This window comes from Cetorhinus maximus, chromosome 22 (assembly GCF_964194155.1).
Source record: "Cetorhinus maximus chromosome 22, sCetMax3.hap1.1, whole genome shotgun sequence".
NCBI classification, from domain to species: Eukaryota; Metazoa; Chordata; class Chondrichthyes; order Lamniformes; family Cetorhinidae; genus Cetorhinus; species Cetorhinus maximus.
In genome coordinates, this window is record NC_135900.1 from 68,404,005 (window position 1) to 68,426,986 (window position 22,982).

General features: G+C 43.4%; 1 protein-coding gene across 5 annotated transcripts in view; it reads right to left on the reverse strand.

Annotated features, from left to right (window-relative positions):
- Positions 1 to 22,982, reverse strand: part of nrcama (neuronal cell adhesion molecule a) — a 427,797-nt gene that overhangs the window by 195,737 nt on the left and 209,078 nt on the right. For all 5 annotated transcript variants that reach the window (XM_078568477.1, XM_078568478.1, XM_078568476.1 and 2 more), the window contains exon 4: positions 1,033 to 1,155. In XM_078568477.1, coding sequence (XP_078424603.1) covers positions 1,033 to 1,135 — 103 coding nt within the window. In that variant the 5' untranslated portion in view covers positions 1,136 to 1,155. The remainder of the gene's footprint in view (positions 1 to 1,032; positions 1,156 to 22,982) is intronic.

The window sequence follows — 22,982 nt, forward strand, 5'->3', positions numbered from 1 at the left end:
AGGCTAATCTGTGATGCCCTCGGGTTTTGTTTTGACACTTGTTCTTGGGGTGTGGGTGGGCGACACCGGCAAGGCTGCAATTATCGTAGTTGCCTCGAGAGGGTAATGAGCCTTCCTCTTGAACCGTTGCAGCCTTTGTGGTGGCGGTGGTGGTGGTGCTTTGGAAGGGAATTCCACAAAATGGCCCAGTGAAAAGGAATAAATGATGATATACGTCCCAGTCAGGATGGCCTGTGTCTGTGGAGAGAAAACAGGGGAACAATCACGTTCCTGAGACAAGGCTTCCCACTGTCGATCAGCAAACTGCCTGCTGAGATCCACCGTCTGAACGCCACCAACTACCAGTCAGATGAGGAATCAGGGTAAGCCTGATGCCTGTGGAGCCAGGATTTCGGGGGAGGGAGGAAGGTGGGAAAATTGACTAAAACTTGTGGAAGTAGGAAAGATAAGAATGGGAATTGCGAATGAGAGAAAATTAAACTACTCAACCTTTCCTCTGCCTTCAGCATCATTTAACATCAAAAATGAAGGATCTCAAAAGGCCTGAGAGGCCTTTCATGACACCACATAATTACCATCATCAATGTGTTTGCTCAACTTTATTCATAGCACAGTCCAATGCCAGCCATTTCTATACTGCTGGTCTTTCACAAATATCATTCCGATTATCTGCTTGATTTGAGTTTGGGAAGGAGGTGGTGCAGGGAAGGAGAGGTACTGCCAATTGCACCACACCAAACGGGTCTCTTTATACCCAATATCTAGGTCGTATCAGCATGTCACTCATCAACTGCACCAATCCCCGATCCTCAGGTTGCCCTCACATGCTCTGCAGTGCACCTCATCAGGATTAATAAACACTTCTTCAAAAGGACATGGCTGTGCTGCACAGATAGGCCAGAGTGAATCATCAGCCAGGATTGAGTCATGATATCTTCACCCACAGTTGCCAAACAATGTTTTGATGTGGTAATGACCTCACATATTATGAAAACTGATTTGACTGTGTATAAATGTATAAATCGTTCTTACCAGATGGTGAGCCTGTCTCCCTTCTCTTCCCCGTCTCCTTGGCACGTGGAAGCAACTTCAGCTCGATATCTGTTCTCAACAGGGCCCCATCAGTCAAACGCATTCATTTCAAAATGCCCACTTCTGAAAAGGGAAAAAAAAAGCTCTTCAATGAGCCAGCCTTCAGCAGGCCTTTCTGCAACTGGACCCTACCAACTGACTGCAATACTGTTAGTTTGCGGCTGCCCACATTCTCTTGAATTCCAGCTCTTCAACTTGCACTATGTGGAAAGGGTGTTATTCTGGTCAGTGGCTGGGACACGAGTAGAGTCAGGAAGTCAGCCCTGTCAGTCAGAAGCCTTACTTTTCCTGCTACATTATTCAGATTTTTTTTTTGGTCATATTTGGCCAATCAGCTCCAAGAGCTTGTTCCAGCATTCAGTTCGATCAAGACTGATCTGTGTCTCAACTCAATTTACCTGCCTTGGCTCCATGACCCTCCATGCCTAACAAAAACATCTTGATAAAAGCAAAATACTGCGGATGCTGGAAATCTGAAACAAAAACAGAAAATGCTGGAAAAGCTCAGCAGGTCTGACAGCATTTGTGGGGAGTGAAACAGAGTTAACGTTTAGAGCCTGTGTGACTCTTCAGAGCTAAAGGGAAGTAGAAATGTGATGAAATTTATACTGTTTAAGGTTTAAGGGGGGGTTGAGCAGGTGAAGCTGGATAGAAGGCCAGCAATAGGTGGGGGCTAAGGAGAGATTGACAAAGATGTCATGGACAAAAAGACAAAGGGAGTGTTAATAGTGGTGGGAAGGGCTAAAGAAGGTTCTGATAGTGGCATAAAGCTAAGAAAGCAGAATGTGTGAATAGCAGAACAAGGGTCAGTACTCTGTGAAAGAACAACATGGAACAGTGACAAATGGCCCTTTTGGGGGTGGGATGAGGGGAGGGGGTGGTGGTTGGGAAAAAAGGATAGAAAAAGGGGGGAAAAGGGGGATAGAAAAAAGGGGATAAAACAATGATTAAATTAATAAAAATTAAAATAAGTAAATAAAAATTAAAAATAAATTTTTAAAAAGGGGTTTAAAAAGGGCTGAAGATAGAGGAGAGAGTATGAAGTTGTTGAACTCAAAGTTAAGTCCGGAAGGCTGTAAAGTGCCTAATCGGAAGATGTGTTAATGAGGGTAATGCATTTGATGTGGTCTACACATGCAATTTAGCAAAGCTTTTGATAAGGTCCCTCATGGCAGGCTGGTCAAGAAAGTAAGAGCCCATGGGATCCAAGGCAAAGTGGCACGTTGGATCCAAAATTAGCTGAGAGGCAGGAAGCAGAGGTCGATAGTAGAGGGATGTTTCTGTGACTGGAAGTCTGTTTCCAATGGGATTCCGCAGGGCTCGGGTTCTGGGGCCCCTTGCTGTTTGTGGTGTACATAAGTTATTTGGACTTAAATGTAGGGGGTATGATGAAGAAGTTGGTGGGTGACATGAAAATTGGTAGGGTGGTAAATAGTGAAGAGGATAGCCGTAAACTGTAGGAGGATAGCAATGGACTGGTCAGGTGGGCAAAGCAGTGGCAAATGGAATTCAACCTGGAAATATGAGGTAGTGGACTTGGGGAGGGCTAACAAGGCAAGGGATTACACTATGAATGGTAGGACCCTGGAAAATACTGAAGATCAGAGGGACCTTGGTGTGCATATCCATAGATCCCTGAAGGTAGCAGGGCAGGTAGATAAGATGGTTAAGAAGCCATTTGGGATGCTTGCCTTTATTAGCCAAGGCATAGATTATAAGAGCAGGAAAGTTATGCTGGAACTGTATAAAATGCTGGTTAGGCCACAACTGGAGTACTGCATGTAGTTCTGGTCACCACATTATAGGAAGGATGTGATTGCACTGGAGAGGGTGCAGAGGAGATTTACCAGGATGCTGCCTGGGCTGGAGGGTCTGAGATATGAGGAAAGACTGGATAGGCTGGGGTTGTTTCCCTTGGAGCAGTGAAGGTTGAGAGGGGACCTGATAGAGATGTAGAAGATTATGAGGTGCATAGATAGGGTGGATAGGAAGGCGCTTTTACCATTAGCAGGGGGGTCAATAACCGGGGGGCATAGATTTAAGGTAAGAGGTAGAAGGCTAAGAGGAGAGGAGAAATTTTTTCACCAGAGGGTGGTGGGAGTCTGGAACTCACTGCCTGAAAGGGTTGTTGAGTCAGAAACTCTCAACATTTAAGAAGTATTTAGATATTCACTTGCTTTGCCATTGCCGCCAGGGCTATGGACCAAGCTCTGGAAAATGGGATTAGTATAGTCAGGCCTTTGTTGACTGGTGTGGACACGATGGGCCGAATGGCCTCCTTCTGTGTTGTACATGTCTATGAGGTGCTGTTCCTCCAGTTTACATTGGGCTTCCCTGGAACACTGCAGCAGGACAAGGACAGACATGTGGGCATGAGAGCAGGATGGAGTGTTGAAATGGCAAGCGACAGGGAGGTCTGGGTCATGCTTGCAGACAGACTGAAGGTGTTCCACAAAGCGGTCACCCAGTCTGCGTGTGGTCTCTCCAATGTAGAGAAGACTGCATTGGGAGCAGCGAATGCAGTAGACTAAATTGAAGGAGGTGCAAGTGTAGCACTGCTTCAGCTGAAGGGAGTGTTTGGGCCCTTGGATGGTGAGGAGGTAAAGGAGCAGATGTTGCGCCTTCTGCGATTGCATGGGAAGGCGCCGTGGGAAGGGGATAAAGTGTTGTGGGTGATATAGGTGTGGACCATGTTGTCCTGGATTGGTCCCTACGGAATGCTGACAGGGGGTGTGAGGGGAAGATGTGTTTGGCGGCGGCATCATGCTGGAGTTGGCAGAAATGGCGGAGGATGATCCTTTGAACGCAGAGGCTACTGGGGTGAAAAGTGAGGACAAGGGGGATCCTATCATGGTTCTGGGAAGGAGAGGAAGGTGTGAGGGCAGGGACGCGGGAGATGGGCCGGACACGGTTGAGGGCCTTGTCAACCACCGTGGGTAGGAACCCTCGGTTAAGGAACAACGCAGACATGTCAGAAGCATCGTTTTGGAAAGTGGCATCATTAGAACAGATGCGACGGAGGCGAAGGAACTGAGAAAATGGGATGGAGTCCTTACAGGAAGCAGGGTGTGAGGAGCTGTAGTCGAAGTAGCTGTGGGAGTCGGTGAACTTGTAATGAATACTGGCCAACCGTCTTGATCTCGGTTTTGAAATTTCCAATTGAACCCCAGCATCCACAGCTTTTTGCGGAGAGAGTTCCAGATTCCCACTATCCTTTGTATGAAGAAGTGCTGCCAGACATCCCCCCACTACCCCCCACCCACCCCACACTACAATTGGCCTAGCTCTAATTTTAAGATTTTGCCCCCTTGTTCTGGACTCTCCCACCGGAGGAAACAGAATTGAGCCAATCCTTGTCAAATTGTGATTAGAATGAGGGCATCACACTAATGCCAAACCCATGAAGACTGCTGTCCTTAAACTCTATCATTTGACAGCCTTAGCTGGTTGGATTTATTTAATTGGAGGACGAAAAGGGCATCTTCTGACACAAAGTTTTAGAATTTTCCAGGGGCAGAGCCCAAACCACTGAGGTAACTTGTTGGGAGAGTAATGGAAACCCCATTTACGTCTCCAAACAAGATTTATGATGCACTTCCGGTGAAGTTGCAGTGAAGCCAACTGGCTCCAAGGAAATTCTAGGCCAATCTTACTCCACACCCTCTTCTCCCCAGGGCCCTGTCCTATTGCTGCCAACCAGTTCCACTCGGCATTATTTGTGCTCGATCTCCGGGGTGTTAGCAGCTTCTTTGACCATCGCAGCCCAGCCTGTTAACTGGACAGCCAATGAGGAGCAAGAGCCCTGGCTGATTTCACCTCCTGTTCATAAGGCCCGCAGCTCGAAATTGTCGCAGCTTCATACTCATGGAGGTGGGCACATGGAGAGCTGGCTCAAACCCATGGCTTCCCACTGGAAACCAGCAGCAATAAAAATCTCCATCATGCCCCCTCCTCCCCACCCCCACCAAGTCTTTTTTGGATATACTGCCATAATCTTTTCATCCACTTTCCACTGATTTACCAACACACAAAGCAAAGCTGTAGTGCATGCCTCAAAGGTTTGTCTTTAAAATCACATCCATCACCAACAGCAAATGGATAAGCAGCAGCAACTGAATTAGGCACATTATTGATGACTCACATGAGAATAGGTAAATATCATTTGGACAAGTAACCAAAAGCTGTAATAGATTCTGAGCCAAGGGTCATTCCTAATTGTACTATTTATGCTGTTCACTTTCCTCCTCTGTGCTCCCAAAAGCAGATGGTTTTAAAGTGATCATAAATATTATTAAATATACTGGAAGCATTACACGCACAAATACATCCTTCCCCCATCCAAACAGCATTCCCTGCATGAGTATTGTCCTGGAACAATCCTAGCTTTAACTTTACACCATCCGCAGCTTATGCTTCCTGGGTTTATGCTGTAACATTATTTATTTCTGCTTGTGGGGGACCTTTTGGTGTAACATTTTGATGTAGAGCAATAGGCCATTCAGCCCAACTGCTCCATACTGATGTTAATGCTCCACAAGAGCCTCCTCCCATTCCTTTCTCCCTCATCTGTTCATCTAGCTTCCCTTAAAATGCTATTTGCCATTTCCACATTCTCACTACTCTTTGGGTAAAGGAGTTGCTCCTGAATGCCCTATTGGATTTATTAATGACAATTTTTATACATATATATTTTTTTATTTGTCTATGGGATGTGGGCTAGGCCAACATTTAATTAATTGCCCTTGTTCAGGGGGCATTTCAGAGCCAACCACATTGCTGTGAGTCACATGTAGGCCATACCAGGTAAGGACAGCAGGCTTCCTTCCCTATATGAGCCAAATGGTTTTTTTTTAATGACAATTGGCAATGGTTTCATGTGTTTTATTTAATTCAAATTTCACCATCTGCAGTGGTGGGATTTGAACCTGGGTCCCCAAAGCATTACCCTGGATCTCTGGAATACCAGTCCAGTGACAATACCACTATGCCATCACCACCACCACCCTAAATCTAAATCTATATCTATATCTATAGCCTTCAGTTTTGGTCTCCCCACCCAAGTGGAAACATTTTCTCTACATCAGCCCTATCAAACTCTTTCATGAACAAGTCCCCTGAATGAAAAAACAGTAAAAAACTGAGTACTGGTCTGAACTGGTCTTGTATACCTTAAAATGGAACATCAATAAAAACTGGGAAATAAGAGTACTGGTCTGAACTGTTTTTTATCTTCTGTATGCAGCCCTCTCTTCTCTAGAGGAAAGAGCCACAGACTGTTCAGACTTTTCTAAACACCTTTCAGTTCTGGTATCATCCTTGTGAATTCTTTTTTTTTTGTACCTTATCCAATGCTTCTATATCCTTTTTATAATATGGAGATGAGGACAGCACAGCCCTCCAAGTGTGTCCAAGCAAACTCCTCTACAAGTTTAACATAACTTCCCTGCTTCAAAACCTCTGGAAGTGAACCTCAGTGCTTGGTTTGTCTTTTTTAATGGACTATTAACCTGTGGCATTACTTTTAGTGACTTAAATATCTACAACGGAGTGACTTAAGGTTGCAGAGGATAGTTAAGAATCAACCACTGCTTAATTAACAACGCTTGGCATCGAAAGGAATCTTATACCCAATGTAACAAGATCTCCAAAGTCCCCAGGTAAGAGAACAACAAACTACAAAGACACCGGATTGGAACCACCTCAGACAATCTCTTTTTGCCCACCTTACCCACTATTTCTCGATGGGGGCGCGGGGGGAAGAAATCATTTGGACATTGAACCCAGTGTAGATTACAATGGGCAGGGAAGGCTGAGGACCAAGGATATAATGGGTAGGTGTGAGTTCAGAGGTGATTTCAACACAGTGTGGGTGAAGGGAAGAGAAATCTAAGTTCAGAGGCGAACTGATTATATATTAGATTGGATAGAACCATGGAAACCAGAGCACAGAAGGAGACCATTCAGCCCATCATTCTACCGCTAGTTCTTTGACTGAAGCTAACTATTTTAGAAGAAAGATCTTACATTTGTATAGGGTCTTTCATGACCCCAACAGGTTTCAAAGCACTTTACAGCCAATTAATTACTTTGCAGTCACTATCCCATGACCCTGTCATTTCTCATCAACTCATAGAAAATATAGAAATGGAATGCTGTTAACGCATACTAAGCCAACAGCACAACTAGCTGTGAAAAGACATAACTTCAAATAAGGTGGAACTCAATTTGCCCCATGACCTTCCATGGGGGTAAAACAGATGAAGGACAACTGCAAAACCAATGGGTAACAGAGTCTGGAGTTGGGTCAACACCTCAGGTGACCCACTCCACCGATTCATTCACTCTTACCTACCAGCCACTTGACCAAGGAAGGCCAAGGCAGATTGGGAGGGGGGGGGGGGTTAAGGGCACTAGCTCACTGCTGCCCACCCAAGCAACACCAAAGGCCTCCTGCTAGCCTTCTGCTGGTTGCTTCCTGTGGCTGTTAAGCCCTGGCCCCATCTGTTAGTTATCTAAGAGAGACTGGAGGATAGATTTACACAAGTCTTTGGAGGTGGCAGGACCAATTTAGAAGCCTGTTTAAAAAAAAAAGATAGGGTCCTTGGTTTTATTAATAGGGTACAAAAGCAAGGAAGCTATGCTGAACCTTTATAAAACACTGTTTAGGCCCCAGCTGGAGTTTTCTGTCCAATTCCGGTACCACATTTCAGGAAGGATGTCAAGGCCTTGGAGAGGGTGCAAGGATGGGATCAGGGATGAGGGACTTCAGTTCATGTGGAGAGACTGGGAAGCTGGGATTGTTCTTATCAGAGCAGAAGGTTAAGGGGAGATGCAATAGAAGCACTCAAAATTATTAAGGAGGTTTGATCGAGCAAATAAGGAGAAACTGTTTCCAGAGGCAGGAAGGTCAGAAACCAGAGGGACACAAATGGAAGATAATCGGCTAGTGAGCCAGAGGTGACATTAAAGACAGATTTTGTTTACCCAGCGAGTTGTTGCAGTCTGGAATGCATCGCCTTTAAGGGTGGTGCAAGCATTAACTGTCAAAGGGAATTGAATAAATCCTTGAAGAGGGAAATGTTGCAGGGCCGTGGGGAAAGATCAGGGGAGGGTGTATGGGGCGAATCGGATTGCTCTTCCAAAGATCCAGCACAGACATGACGGGCCAAATGGCCTCCTCCTGTGCTGTCTCATTCTATGGTTCTATGAAATCTGCCTGACGGGAGGCCAACTGTCAAAGCACCTGTGTGTTTACATGTCGAGTAACCTTAGCCAGACCATGAACCAACTGCCCGTCGAACATTTCTAAACCTCAAAAATAATTTCTGCAAGGCCTTGAAGCTTACAGTGCCATTCAGCTTCAAACCCATAATGAAAATTCACCAAACTCCCTTTAGAGCCACAACAGAGCACTCAGAATAAAAATAAAAATACCTGGAAAAACTCAATTTTCACCTCTTTTCTATTTTTCCTTAGTTCTGTTGAAGAATCATACGGACTCGAAACATTAACTGTGTTCCTCTCCGCAGATGCTGTCAGACCTGCTGAGTTTTTCCAGGTATTTTTATTTTTGTTTTGGATTTCCAGCATCCGCAGTTTTTTGCTTTTATCTTAGAGTTAGCGCACTCAGAATAGCAGCTATTGTCCCTTCAAATTGGTTCTTTTATTCTCATTCAATAAAGCCTCACCTTTCTGCATTCAGCCAGGGACAATGACGAGCAATTTAACTGTACAGAAAGTGTGTTGACCATAACAAGGAGCTTTAGTAGAAATGGCCTGAATAGTTAAAGGACAACACCAAACACTCTCAGCTATGGACCTAGCATTTCAGTCAGGAACCAAGGGAATGAAAGCATCTGTCAGCTTAAATCCAGAATGTTGCTGCTGATATTTACTTAGAAATAAAAGGACAGCAGAAGCACGAGAACACCACCAAGTTCCGCTCCTCTCCACACATCATCCAGAATTAGGCATATTATCATTCCTTCACCATAACAATGCCCTCCCCAATAGCAGATTGGTAACACATTCACCATTAGCTTTTCAAGAGCAACTAGGGATGGGCAATGTGTGCTGGCCATGCCAACAATGCCTACATCCAGAGGATGAATATGGAATCTCCATGATTGCCAAATGTTAGCCATGGTCATTTTAGGGAGCTTCTGGAGAGTTGCTCAGACACAGAACCATTTCTCAGCAAGAGTTTAGGGTCGATGTATTCAGGACACAAAAGGAGAGGAAAGGGTGAAAGTCTGATCTTTCGCAATATATTACAGAAATGTAAAAAAAAGGACAGAAATGCACATTAAATTGCACATCAGGCAACATCAAGACATCTCCAAAACATTGTACAGCCACTGAAGTGCATCTGAAATTCCGTCAGTGTTGTAATGGAGGAGACGCAGCAGCCAATTTTCACACAGCAGGATCCCATAAACACCAATGGAATAAATTATGTTTTTTCTTTAATCAGTTCTTTTTCTTTAATGATTTAGTTTGAGGGATACAGGTTGGCCAGAACAAAAAGCTGAACTCCCCCGCTCGTCTTCGAATAATGTCGTGTGATCTTTGACATCCACTTGAGGGAGCAGGCACAGCTTCAGCTTAGCATTGATCCTACATTCAGAAACAATTCTGTCCCATAGGAGACACTGCCGTTGCACAGGATGTTACAAATGTCAAGGGTCAGTATAGTAGAACATGTTGAAAACATGCTGTTGGTTGAAGGGTTAACAAAAGTCATCTGTATACCAATAGCTCATTATAAGCAACAATGATGAGTCAACATTATGATTCTACTATGTCTGATATCCATGCCAGCCACATTACAACAATTCACGTTGGGTGTGTTGACGAGATTGTAAGGATGGGGGAGAATTCAATTTCCTGCCTGTGCAAGTAAAGTTTAAATTAAACAGCATCTGGCCACCATCAGCCGAAATTGAATAATACTCGCAGCTGTACTGATCAACAGTAATGAACTTCACTTAGCTAGGTTAATAAGGAAAAGGGTTCAGGGTATACAATGAGATCACTTTAATCCACCACGTCCAATCTACTGCCTCAGGTTGCTCAGGAAGCAGTGAAATGGACAACACGGTCTGCTTCCCCTAAGTTAACAGGATCTCCTGCGGCGTTGCTCACAGGGAGCCTGGAGCCTGCAGGATGGTTGCATTGTCCACCTGCTAATCTGGCCTGTCCTTTTAAGGCCACGACTGTTGCAAATGCAGTGAAGTGTGTTGTAAATTGGGCCAAGGTCATTCACATGGCCACTTTTCAGGGGAAGGAGGAGCAAGATGAGATGTACCTGAATGAGTGAGTTATGGCTTGATCAAGAAAAGAATAGTGCAAGAAAATGCATGGAGGAAATTTTTTTTAAAAAGCCTTTAAAAAAAGGTTGAAATGCAGCTAACTGAGGAAGAGCCACATCTGATGCTGAATGATTTCCTCTAATGTAAAAGCAGCCTTTTTACCCTCAAGGGCCGCCAGACCAGGTAATGAGGCACTCACGTTACGAGGTAAGTCTACAATATTAGGGGTCAGTTTATGCAGGCGATGTGGGATTCTCTGAAGTAGATCAGGAGACATGTAGGATACATTACCCACCCTCACATTAAACCAACAAGATATGCTCCGTAAATCTTTTTTTCAGTTATTGGTCAGAAATAAGTCAAATAATTTTAGCATTTCTTTTCAACCATTTCTCCAACAACTTTATCATCACTTGCCCTGAAGGAGCTGAATTCTTGTTCAGAATGGTTGCACAGGCACCAAGCACCCTTTGGGATAGCTCAACCAAGTGGCCATTCTTCAGGGGTGTCCCTGGACAACGAGGTCACTTGACCATAGTGTGGTCAGGTCTTGCAAAATGTGGAATTTTGTGTTCAAGGGTTTCTTTAAGCGATGCATAAAACTGCACCCGACGAGAAGTGAGTTTTTTTATCTCAAAGCATCTGGAGCTGTACACCACATTATCTGTTTACCTTTTTTTCCCCTTCATCATCAAAACCTACCATTCCTAGAAGAACATCGGAATAGAAATTTTCAAAAACTGGTCAGGGTGACTTCTGCTACTTGTGTACATCGAGTTCCAATCACCTCATTTATTTGTCTTTCTTGCTGAGCAAAATTCAACACAGACTTCTTGCTTTGTATTGATGTCGTTATGTTTGTTCACTTCCTCGCTCAGCTTTCTTTGGTTTCTACCCTTGATAGCTCAGATAGAAGGGGAGCCTCAGCCCTTTGAAGGCCCTCACTTGGCTTATTAACTTGTTATTGTCTCGCCCTTTCACGCAGCTTTTCCATTCAATTGTGGCGTGGCGCTCAGATTTCACAGCGTTGCTGTTATTTAGGGCTCCCCAGGTGGTGGCTGAATTTTAGTCACATTTTTTTGCCAGATTAGAAAGTAGAGCTAAACTGTATTACCCAGAAATGTGAAAAAGTCTGGCAAGGAATTAATGTTCATGTGTGCCAAGATTTAGATTCTTTTCAAAACAGTAGAAAGACTTAACTAATTTATCAGTTTATCCTGAACTCCCTGGCTGCTGTTTTATACCATCATATCTTTAATTCTTAACCAGGTTTCCTCACATTATTGGCTCAAGAGTGACTTCAGCTCAACTTATCCATCCTTTCAAAAGTCAATTCCTACTGTTAGCTTCGGCAATCATTCACCTTTGTCAGTCATTAACCAGCTGTAACTTGGCATGGAGAGGGGTCAGAAATTTCCTTCAACTCCGTCTGCCAAAGTTTCTCTGAGGGACCTGCGAGAACCAAATGGGACACGTCTATTCCAAATTTACTAATCCCCTCTGACCACCACAGATTCAGCCTCTTCTAACAACAGTCACATTCAGAACATAACACTGGAATAACCTTGCCTTTTAAAAGAATTACAAGACTTTTGTTAGTCACACTGCAGATGTGAAATTGGAATCATTGGCAGGTTACAAGTTTCATTTTCCTCCTGAGATACCTCCTATGGTCAATGGATTCTAGTGTGCTATTCTCTATTCACGTGATGTAATTCAAGTTTTTGTTTCAGTTGGCTAATTTTCCATGGATTCAACGTTCTGAAGCAGCATAGAATGAGATTGGAGCTGTTCTTTATAATTCATATCGCCACTTCAATCTATCACTTGTCATTCTGCTTGGGGAGAAAGCAACATTCGGTAGAATGCTGGATTTCATCAGTGATATTATGTAGCTGTCACCACAGGTTAACGCTCGTTCTAGCTTCTAAGTAAATCAAATTCATTTCCAACCAATCACGCTGTCTCTGTCACTCCTGAGCTGGGACTCTGTGTGTCAATTATCTCATTATATCTCTGTCACTTTAAGAGCGGTATCTGCTGGGAAAAGCAATCACTGTAAAATAGACTCAAATGTCTGTGTCTGACTGGATTCCTCTTCATTAGCTATCCAAGTAGACACAATTTCCTATTTCATTTTATTATTCTGGATCAAACCGTAATGTCTTGATTCCTTTTTCACTCACATCCAATTAGTGTCTTCTTATTTTTCACCCTTTTCTGCTGGGATATATCATTAACTTTATAGTATCCAGCACCACTTCACAAAGCTCGAATTAGTTGTCTGGCATCTAATACAAATTATTATTCCAAGTTAGGGAGTAGACACATGGGAACACCACCACCTGAAAGTTCCCCTCCAAGACACTCATCATCCTGACTTGGAAATATATCGGCCTTTCCTTCATTGTCACTGGGTCAAAATCCTGGAACTCCCTCCCTAATAACACTGTGGGTGTACTTACACCACAGCGACTGCAGTGGTTCAAGAAGGAGGTCACCACCTCCTTCTCAAGGGCAACTATGGATGGGCAAAGAATGCTGGCCTAGTCAGCGAAGCTCACATCCTGTAAATAAATTTTTTAATAGTAGCTGATCCTAACCGAATCTGAGTGTAGCTCTTGTAATAGATTTGAGTCTATCTGAAGATTACCATGTAGTATAGAGTCTTCAGATGACCCCATCTGGAGTACTTGGTACATGTTTCACTTTGACATGTCGTCACTGTTGTAAGAAAGTTATGACACAAATCCTAATTGGGTTGTCTAACACTATGATTTGGAAGATAATATTCAAAAAGATACAGGAATTATTTGGAGTCAATGTTTAAGCTAGCCCCAATATTGAAGCACTGTCACAAGGCTACGCCCCTTTATTTTTTGAAAAAATGGGCCAAAGCTTTGCCCTCGTTGGGCGGGCTTGGTGGGGGCAGTCTGGAAGCTGACCGCCACCCGCAATCGGGGCCGGAACGTGATTTAGCGCTCAGTGCTGCCTGTGTAGGGGGGGAGAGAGGGCAAGCACCAACCTCGTGGGTGTGCGCTGGATAAGATCCCTGAGGCACAGAGCTTCCTCAGGGAGACGGACAGTTTTCCAAATAAAAAATAAAGAATTTTAAGATATTAAAAAAAAGTCCCCTCATGTGACTCTGTCGCATGAGCAGGGACATGTTAGAAATTAGGAAGAAATGTTTATTTTTTAATGACGGATCGAAACTCATCCCGCCCGTGGATGAGGTTTCGCGAAAATTTCAAAGGTTGCCTGGCCTTTTCGCCTGCCCGCCAACCATAACGTTGGACGTGCAGCGAAAAATTTTAATCAATTGGATTGTTAACGGCCTTAATAGGCCTTTTAAGTGTCGGCGGGCGCACTGCCAACTCCCACGTCCACCCATCGACTGAAATTATCGTACGATGATGTCAGGGCGCTCGCCCGATGTCATCGCGTGTCATTTTATGCTCGAGCGGGTCAGGCGCGCGCCCGCCCACTCAGCGAAAAAGCCTGGCCACGATTTTTCAACTTTCAACTGACTGGAAATTTTGCAATTTTAACTGAGACCGAGCAAACTACTGAAAAACGCAAGGACACATTCCAAGGTGAAGGTGAGGAACAAAAAAATCACCCTCAGGGGAATGTGAAGAAAGAGGGACATTTCCTATAATCCAGACACCCATCGAAACTCGTAACTGTCTCAGGAAAAGGCATTAAAAATGCAAAGCGCTCAGTATTGAAACAATGGCTGCCACAGACAGACATACCCAAAACCACCTGGAAATATATAATGGGTGAAGTATTTCAAGGAAAAGTCTACCAAAGCACTGGAGAGAGATTGTAAGTGACACAGGCGGTGTCCAGAAAGCCTTCAACAGAGGAAACGGACTGAAGACTGCTCTCTCTCTCCCTTTTTCTCTTTTGGAATAGTGTGTTGCCCGGTTCGAGAAGCCAACTCTACCAGAAACCTACCAGTGAACCGAGAACTCATAATAATTGCAAAATCTTCTATATCTGGCTTCATCCAAGAAACCAGCTAACCTAAGTCGGCTGCAGTGTTTAAAATCTACACCTCCAGGATAATAAAAGAACACTTAACTGTATATTCTTTTACTGTTTTTTATTGGACTCTTACTTCCCTTATTTCAGATACATGTGCATGTGTGTGCGTGTGTGCGTGAATAATTGCATGGATGCTAAATGCTTGATGCAACTTTATTATTTTCCCTCTGGTTCAATGGTTAATAAATTTGCTCTTTCCTTGACTCAAGAAAGCCTTGTTTGATTGGCTCCTTATTGCTCACAGTTTAAATAGTTAAATGCATTCTGATTTGGAAAAGCATATCCTCGTGAAAAAGAAAGTTAAATCTTTGTTGTGATCAACTGAGGTGGCTGAATAGAGGGGAAGCCAGTTCACCCCTTCCCACCCGGTTGTAGCAGGACTAAAATGGTTGACCAGAGTGCAGCACAGAAACAAAGTAGTCATTCACACATGAAATTCAGCATCTCACTGCAGTGCCAGAGGTCATCCCAGGCACAGAGAACAGATACAGGCTGCCACAATTCAGGCTGCAGGGTAATCAATGAGAATTTTAATTGTTTCTCCTGCCATCCATTGAATAGGATGATTAACGTTGGGTTATAAATTAACATGTCCTGTCAGCCCCTAGAGCGGAAAACCACGTCTACATGAGATTCAGTATATTTTTAAAAAATATTTTCCATTTTCAGCATTTATTGGTCATCTCTATGAAAGAACTGATTGGTACGTCATACCAATTGGTCAACCATGTTGGTGTGGGGCTGGAGTCATGCAAGACCGGACTAGGATGTTGGCTTTTCTTCCCTAAAAAAAATTGTGAACCAGCTTGATTTTCGCCGTCATTTTTACTGGTGTATATATAAAATACACCCAGACTTTTAAAAAGAGCCAAGTCGAATTCTTAATCAACCGTGGTAGTATTTGAACTTATGTTCTCTGGAATACTCAGCCAGTAATTAAAATTCTCATCTTTGTTTTCAAATCCCTAAATGGCCTTGTGCCTCCCTATTTCTGTAATGTCCTCCAGTATTACCCCCGAGAACTCTGAGCTCATCTGATTCTGACCTCTTGCACATCCACGATTTTAATCGCTCCATCATTGTATGGCTGCCCCTTCAGCTGCCTAGGCCCTAAGCTCTGAAATTCCCTCCCTAAACCGCTCCACCTCTCTCTCCTTTAAGACTCTCTTAAAACCTACCTTTGACCAGCCTTAGGGTCATCTGCCTTAATGTCTCATTATGCGGCTCTCTGTTCATTTTGTTTGGTGATGCTTCTCTGAAGCAACTTGTGATGTTTTCTTATCATAGTAAAGGTGCTTTATAAAAGCAAGTTATTGTTGTGACATAACTACGACACTAACATACCATGTATGTCAAATAGGAAATCATTTTTATAGGGTTTTGTCATTAATGCAAGAAACACATTTGCAGCCCAAAGACTAAATTGTAGTGTAACTTGCATTGAAAAATGCATGAAGGATGAGACATTAAACCAAGGGTCAGTCTGCCTATTTAATTAGAAATGAAAGATTGCTGTGCCCTGATTGTTTCCCACATTCAAATAAGGGACCGTGGTTATAACTTGAAGCTCTCTGGGACATCCTGCGGTTGTGAAAGGTGCTATGTAAATGCAAGTTTCTTCAATTAAATACCTCATAGCTGACACCAAACAAAATTTAAGTTCCTCAGGCACACAATCCCTAAGGCACTGTGGCCAAGAAAAGACTGAAAAAGGTGAGCTGCTCCATTGAGTTGATTTGTTCAAAAATTGACTACATAATTTGCTAGACTGGACAGCTAATATTGAAAAGGATAGCAATGTGGCACTGACTACTTGTATACTTCCGGCAGCAGCATTGCATAGTGCAGTAAGGATCAAAGTAATTCATTTCTTATCTTGCCTTAATGGAGGACAGTTATCTCACTGCAGCCCAACTACAATTGGTCAATTCCACAAGGATCTGGGACTGAACTGGCACCTTCCCGATTTGTAGCAGTCAGCACCACTGCATTTACTCATTAAGCCATCAGTGAGCACACGGTAATGAGATTACAGTGGTGATGACAGTAGAGCAGTTCTATCCAACAGATGCCAGTGTCTGGCAAAATAAATGGTATCACGTCATCTTTAACCATGTGTGTGTTCTGGATGAAAGAGGAGAACTCTTGCCCTTGAAAGAGAAATTCCTACATGAAGTTAAGGATCCCATAGTGTTATTTGAATGATAGGGTGTTCTCCAGTTACTCAGCCCAATCCTTGCATCAACCAATGCTTGTGGGGTACTGTTGAGATGGAATGGTTACCAACATCATAACAGTATAGAGTATTTCAATGATGGCACATTATACAAGTATTAAAAATTGAATTGTTCAAAGCTACCACAGCTTAAGTACCTCTGCCTTGCATCTATCTGCAGTTGAACACCACATTCCTGCCTTCGTCATCTCCACTCTCAACACTGCTGTCCTGGTTACCATCCACTAGAAACTTCCGCTAACACAAAACTCTGCTACTCATTTCTGAGTCCTACTTGCTCACCACACTTGCTTTCAGTGATCTCCACCGATTCCTGGACCACCAATGCCTGCAGTTTTAAATTCTCATCCTCGTGTTTAAATCCCTTCATAGCATCAGCCCTCCCTAACTCTGTAACCTCCTCCAGCTCAACAAGCATTCCCTCCAAACTCTTTCATTCCTCTGGCTGGCCTCTTAATCATCCCTCCCCTTCTACCCACCATTGGTGGCCAAGCCTTTAACACTAGAAATCTTGCTGCCTCTCAAGCTCCCTGTAGCGATTCAAGGTATAACCTTTCCTATGGTCTATTCGGGGTCACGTGATTGTTCTTGACAAATGAGTCCTAAGCGCAGGTAATCCGGGGGGCAGAGCTTTCTAGTCATGTATCTGGTTCAAGCATGTAGCTTCTAAAAGAGCTCTGTAATAAAGTTATCTGTTTCAAGTAGAAACCTGTCCGGTAAGTCAAGTCATTATATTTGGCGACAAGGGTAAAATACCTCCGACGCTGAACCTCACCTTGTGAATGTGAATACATCAGTACTTAAGGAAAAGAAGAGAAGTATACTCACCAGTCATGCTACTCTTCGGCAAAATTGACCCTTATGACAGGTCCATGGAAGACCAAAGCCAGTATGTAGAGTGCCTTGGTTTTTATTTCATGGCGAATGAATTAACCACGGAGGAGAAACAGAAAGCAATCCCTTTAAGTGTCTGCGGTAGCAAGACATATAACCTCATCCGCAGTCTGATAGCCCCGAACGCGCCCAATTCTCAATCTTTTAACAAATTGGTAGACCTCGTGAAGACACATTTTCAGCTAAAGCCAACGGAAATAATGCAGAGGTTTAAGTTTAAGTCCAGAGTAACTGTCCCGGGAAAGTACATCCCAACTTAAATAGCGAAGTTGAAGCAGTTGACTAAGCACTGCAACTTCAGAGACACGGTCAGTGACCCATATTGCGGGGCCAGTTAGTTTGTGGCACTCATGATGACGCCATTCAGCGCTGTTTACTCGCAGAAGTTAACATCAATTTGAAGCCCGCCATGGAAATAGCACTGACCATGGGAAGTGCTGTGAGGGACTCGCAGGCTTTACAGAATGTGCAACATGGCATCGTTCTTCAGTTGGGGCGGGAACCTACCGCCGGGGGTGGCGTGAAAACCAGAGACACAGCAGTGAAGCGAGAGACAGTCTCTGTTGCTCGAAAAACTAAAAGGCCTAGTGGAAGCATTTCAGCAGCGACTCCGAAGTTAATCTGTTACAGATTTGGGGGTAACCACGTATTGGAAACCTGCAGATTCAAGGAGATAGAAGAGCTGAAGAATCAGCTGAATGAAACAAAAAAGGCATTAGAAGGAAACGTCGTGGAACTTTCCAAGATGTGAGCGGGTAATGAAACCATGGTTAGCTCAACCACCGAACTGAACCAAGTTAAGATTTCACCAGAGAGAAATTTGGCCAACTGTGAAATCAAAATGAAGGATGAGACAAAACCCTGTGGCAAACAGAAAAAGAAGACAGAAATCAAATCCGAAAGGCCAATTGGCTTTGTCTCCAGAACCCTCGTTGTACTGAGAAAGGTTATTCACAACTAGAAAAGGAAATATCAATGATATTTGGAGTGAAGAAATTCCACCAGTATCTGCATAGACGACATTTCACCATTGTGTTGGACCATAAACTACTAATGGGTTTATTCAGCGAGGATAAAGCCATTCCGCCAATAGCAACAGCAAGAATACAATGTTGGGCTTTGATATTATTGGCATATGAGTATACCTTTATGCACCATCCTGGCTTGTATATTACAAATATGGACACACTCAGTCATCTCCCATTAACCGGATAGCATTGTACATGCTCCAGTGCCACAAGACGCTGTGCTTGTGCTGAATTTCTTGGATTCTTCGCCTGTGTGCGCGAAGCAAATAAGGAACTGGACGAATAGATATCCAATTTTGTCAAAAGTCTGTGACCTGGTATTGCAAGGATGGTCAAGTTCACCAGTGTCTGAAGAGATGAAACCTTTCACTGCCTGTAAAACAGAGTTAAGTTGTCAAGATAGAATCTTGTTGTGGAGATCAAGAGCCTTCATCCCTTCACAAGGAAGAGAATCACGCTTGACAGAGCTTCACAGTGCGCATCCAGGCATAACAAAGATGAAAATGATTGCGCGAAGCTATGTATGGTGGGCAGGCATAGACAGTGACATTGAAAGCACAGTCAAGCACTGTCTCCAGTATCAGCAACAACAGAAGTTGCCCATTTCAGCTCCACTGCATCCGTGGTTGTGGCCTGATCGACCTTGGGTTAGACTACATATTGATTATGTAAATCCATTTTTAGGGACCGAGTTTTTATTGATCGTCGATGCGCATTCTAAGTAGATGGATGTGTACGAAGTTAGATCACTGATATCAAGTGCAACTATTGAAAAGCTGTGCCAATGTTTTAGTATACATGGCCTACCAGGAGTCATTGTTTTGGATAATGGTACAGTCTTCTCTCGTATAGTATTTCAGAGGTTCGTGAGTTTAAATGAAACTAAACTATTAAAACAGCACCATATCATCCCTCATCAAATGAAAGAGCAGCGCAAACTTTCAAATCAAGGATGAAGAGGTTATCCGAAGGTACTCTAGAAACTTGACTTTCCCACTTTATTCTCAATTATCGCACAACTCCTCATTCAACTTCAGCGCTGTCTGAATTATTGATGGAATACCATCTGCGTACATGGTTAAGTCTGGTATTTCCTAACTTAAAGAGGAAGGTAGAAAAGAATCAGAGTAATCAAAATTTGAATCACGATATTCATAGCAAAGCTCAAAGATTTACCGCATGAGACAGGGCTTTCGTGCGGAATTTTGAAAATGGATCTTGTTGCGTTCCTGGTACAATTGTCTCAGAAACTGGTTCCTTGTCATTCCAAGTGGAAGTGGGAGATTAGAATGTTTGAAAACATGTGGATCATCTAAGGAATAGAGAGACATTCCAACAACCAGCTATTCCCCCTGTAATTGATGTTGAACCATTAATCCCTGAGGTGACAGATCAACCTAGAATAGACATACCTGATGTCTCTGTTGAATTGCCTAACCCTGAACTGCCCCATTCTAATGATGTACCTGGTGCTGCAGTTCCTGATCATGTCGATCCAGTGGCAGAACCTCAAGTGGTAGAGCTACGCTGCTCTAACCGAATTAGAAAACCACCTCAGAGACTTATATATATACTGTATATGTTGTGGATTAAAATGTTCTTTGTAAGTAGGAAATGTAAAATAACTAAAGGGGAAGGAAATGTAGCGATTGAAGAAAAAAACCTTTCCTACTGCCTATTAGGGGGTCACGTGATTGTTCTTGGCGAATGAGCCCTAGGCGCAGGTAATCCGGGGGGCGGAGCTTTCTAGTCGTGGACCTGGTTCAAGCATGTAGCTTCTGAAAGAGCTCTGTAATAAAGTTACCTGTTTCAAGTAGAAAGCTGTCTGGTCCATCAAGTCATTCCACTCCCTTTCCACCTTGGCCAAGCTATTGTCACCCCTCCTAATATTTCCTGTTCTCATGCTTGTCGTAGATGTTTTGGGTGATAACTCTGAAGTGATTTGGGATGACTTTTGTTAAAGGCACCATATAAATGTAAACGACTGTTGTTCTTTTTTGGCATTGATTTCCTGGGGAGTTCAAGATTACTGGAAAAGCTAAAAAAAAGCGGCTTGTATCAATGCGAGCATTCTGCTAAGGCTTGCAGCCTGTTAGTCGCTACAATTGCTCTAACATAGTTACTGCTCTATCAGGATACAGTATACTTGCTATTATGTGTATGGGGCTTCTGTTTGAGTACACTGCGTGCTGCACATGTTGGGTTCTTCAGTGAGGCTGAGTGGTCTTAGCCAGACAAGTGTATTATTCTTCATTTAAATACAAATGCAAAGAAAGGAGGACCCACAAAGCGTTCAGCTTGATGTGATGCGGTGAATGGATTTCCACCTTAATGAGCTTGGAGTGAGTGTTCTCTAGTTTGTGTTGCAAACTATAAATTCCACCTCACTTGCAAAACGTGGAAATCTTACCAAAGATGGATTTTTGCACGGCCTTGTGAAAATGAACATGGAAACTGCAAATTTGATTTACAACCTTAAATGCAACAGCTGCCATCTTGCGCCTTTCCTGAACCCAGCCTATGAATATAATCCAGGTGATTTTCATAATTTTCCTTACAATAGAAATGCTTACAGTAGAAACGCTCGAGGGCATTGGTAACACAGGGGGTTAGGCACTGACATTACACCTCAGAGCTGGGTGGCGGCATGGGGGTGTTGGAGGGTGTTCTCCTCTGTCCCACCCAATATTTATCCCCAATCAACATCAGTAAAAAAGATTATTGGGTCAACACCCCATTGTTTTTAAATGGGATCTTGCTATGCACAATTTGGCTGCCACATTTCCCAAGTTACAACAGTGACTCTTCAAAAGCTCTTTAGGATGTCCTTGGGTCATAAAAATCACTAAACAAATCCAAGTGTCTTTTTTCGTTCTGTGACCTGGGTTCAAACCCACCCAGGCCGAGGGCCAGAATGATCCAATGGGAAAGGGTTTTCTGTGTCCACCCATGAGCCAAAATTGCAAAATTGTCCCTAATCTGCCACTTATTTGTAATGACGCCCAGAGGCCAAAGGCAGATGGAGTAGGGAATAGAGGGAAATAATTTTTTAACTGGGGAAAGGTTACTCTCAACCCTCTGGTGTGGGATGCCATAATCAGCACTTGATGCTTAATGGGTAAGGGAAATGGGAAGGATTTCATTCTGTCCAATTAAACTCCTTTGCCTTGGTGTGCACCAAGCAACTCACATACACAACATGCTAACATTGAGGACTTATGGTCAAATAACCTTTGGGAAAGTACTTAGGGGGATGTGGATGAAGCAATGTTTGCTAAGGTCAATCTTCATGATCTTTGAACAGTAGAACAAAGAGTCTTGATGGGTAGAAAGCCTTTTTCTAACATTTTGATTTTTGTTATAGAAAGGTTGGACCTGCACCCATTGGAGTTTAGAAGAATGAGAGGTGATCTCATTGATACATAAGATCCTGAAGGGATTTGATACCGGGAGGATATTTCCACCTGCAGGAGAGACTAGAACCAATGCACACAGTTTAAGATTAAGAAGTCTACCATTTAAGACGCAGATGAGGAGGAAGATTTTCTCTCGAAGGGTTGTTAGTATGTGGAGTTCTCTTCCCCAGAAAGCAGTGGAGGCTGGGTCATTGAATTTATTCAGGGCAGAGTTAGATCGATTTTTGATTGACAAGGGAGTCAGGGGTTATGGGCGACTGGCGGCAAAGTGCAGTTGAGAGACAACGAGACCAGCCATGATCTTACTGAATAGCAGAGCGAGCTCGAAGGGCTGAATGGTCTACTCCTGCTCCTATATTCCGATGTTCAATAGGTCCAACAAATGCAGAGAAGCAACCAACAACAGAATGATGAACTACACAGCCAAAAGAGTCAAATATAACAGGGGAAGTTACGATCAAAGTGTCCTGGTCAGAGGGCATCTCAGCTACCGTGTTAAGCTGCGGCTGCCCAGACACAAAGGAGGTACACAAGTGCTGGAGGCAGTGCAGGGATAGACCTGCGAGGTGAGCTATGAGGAAAATTTAGAGAAACTGGGGTTTCTCCTGGAAAGGAGGTGATCTTACAGAAATACACGAGATAGTGAAGGGAATGAGAGAATCTGGAATGTTATTCCCAATTAATATGCGAGAGATGGACAGAGGGGCAGGGGTTCAAAGCTAGTAATTAAGAATGATGGCAGGGAGTCTTTCACGCACAAAGTGATCAATACATGAAACAGAGCAGTGGATGTGAATACCCTGGAATTGTGTAATGAACAATTGTTTTTTACAGTGGGGGATGGGGGGCGGACAGGGAATAATATTGTCCTTCTAGATGGGTTTAACGTTCTCCCTCATCCATGAACATATTGTCATCAAATTTACATCTAAGCATCCAGTCAAATTGGAAAGAT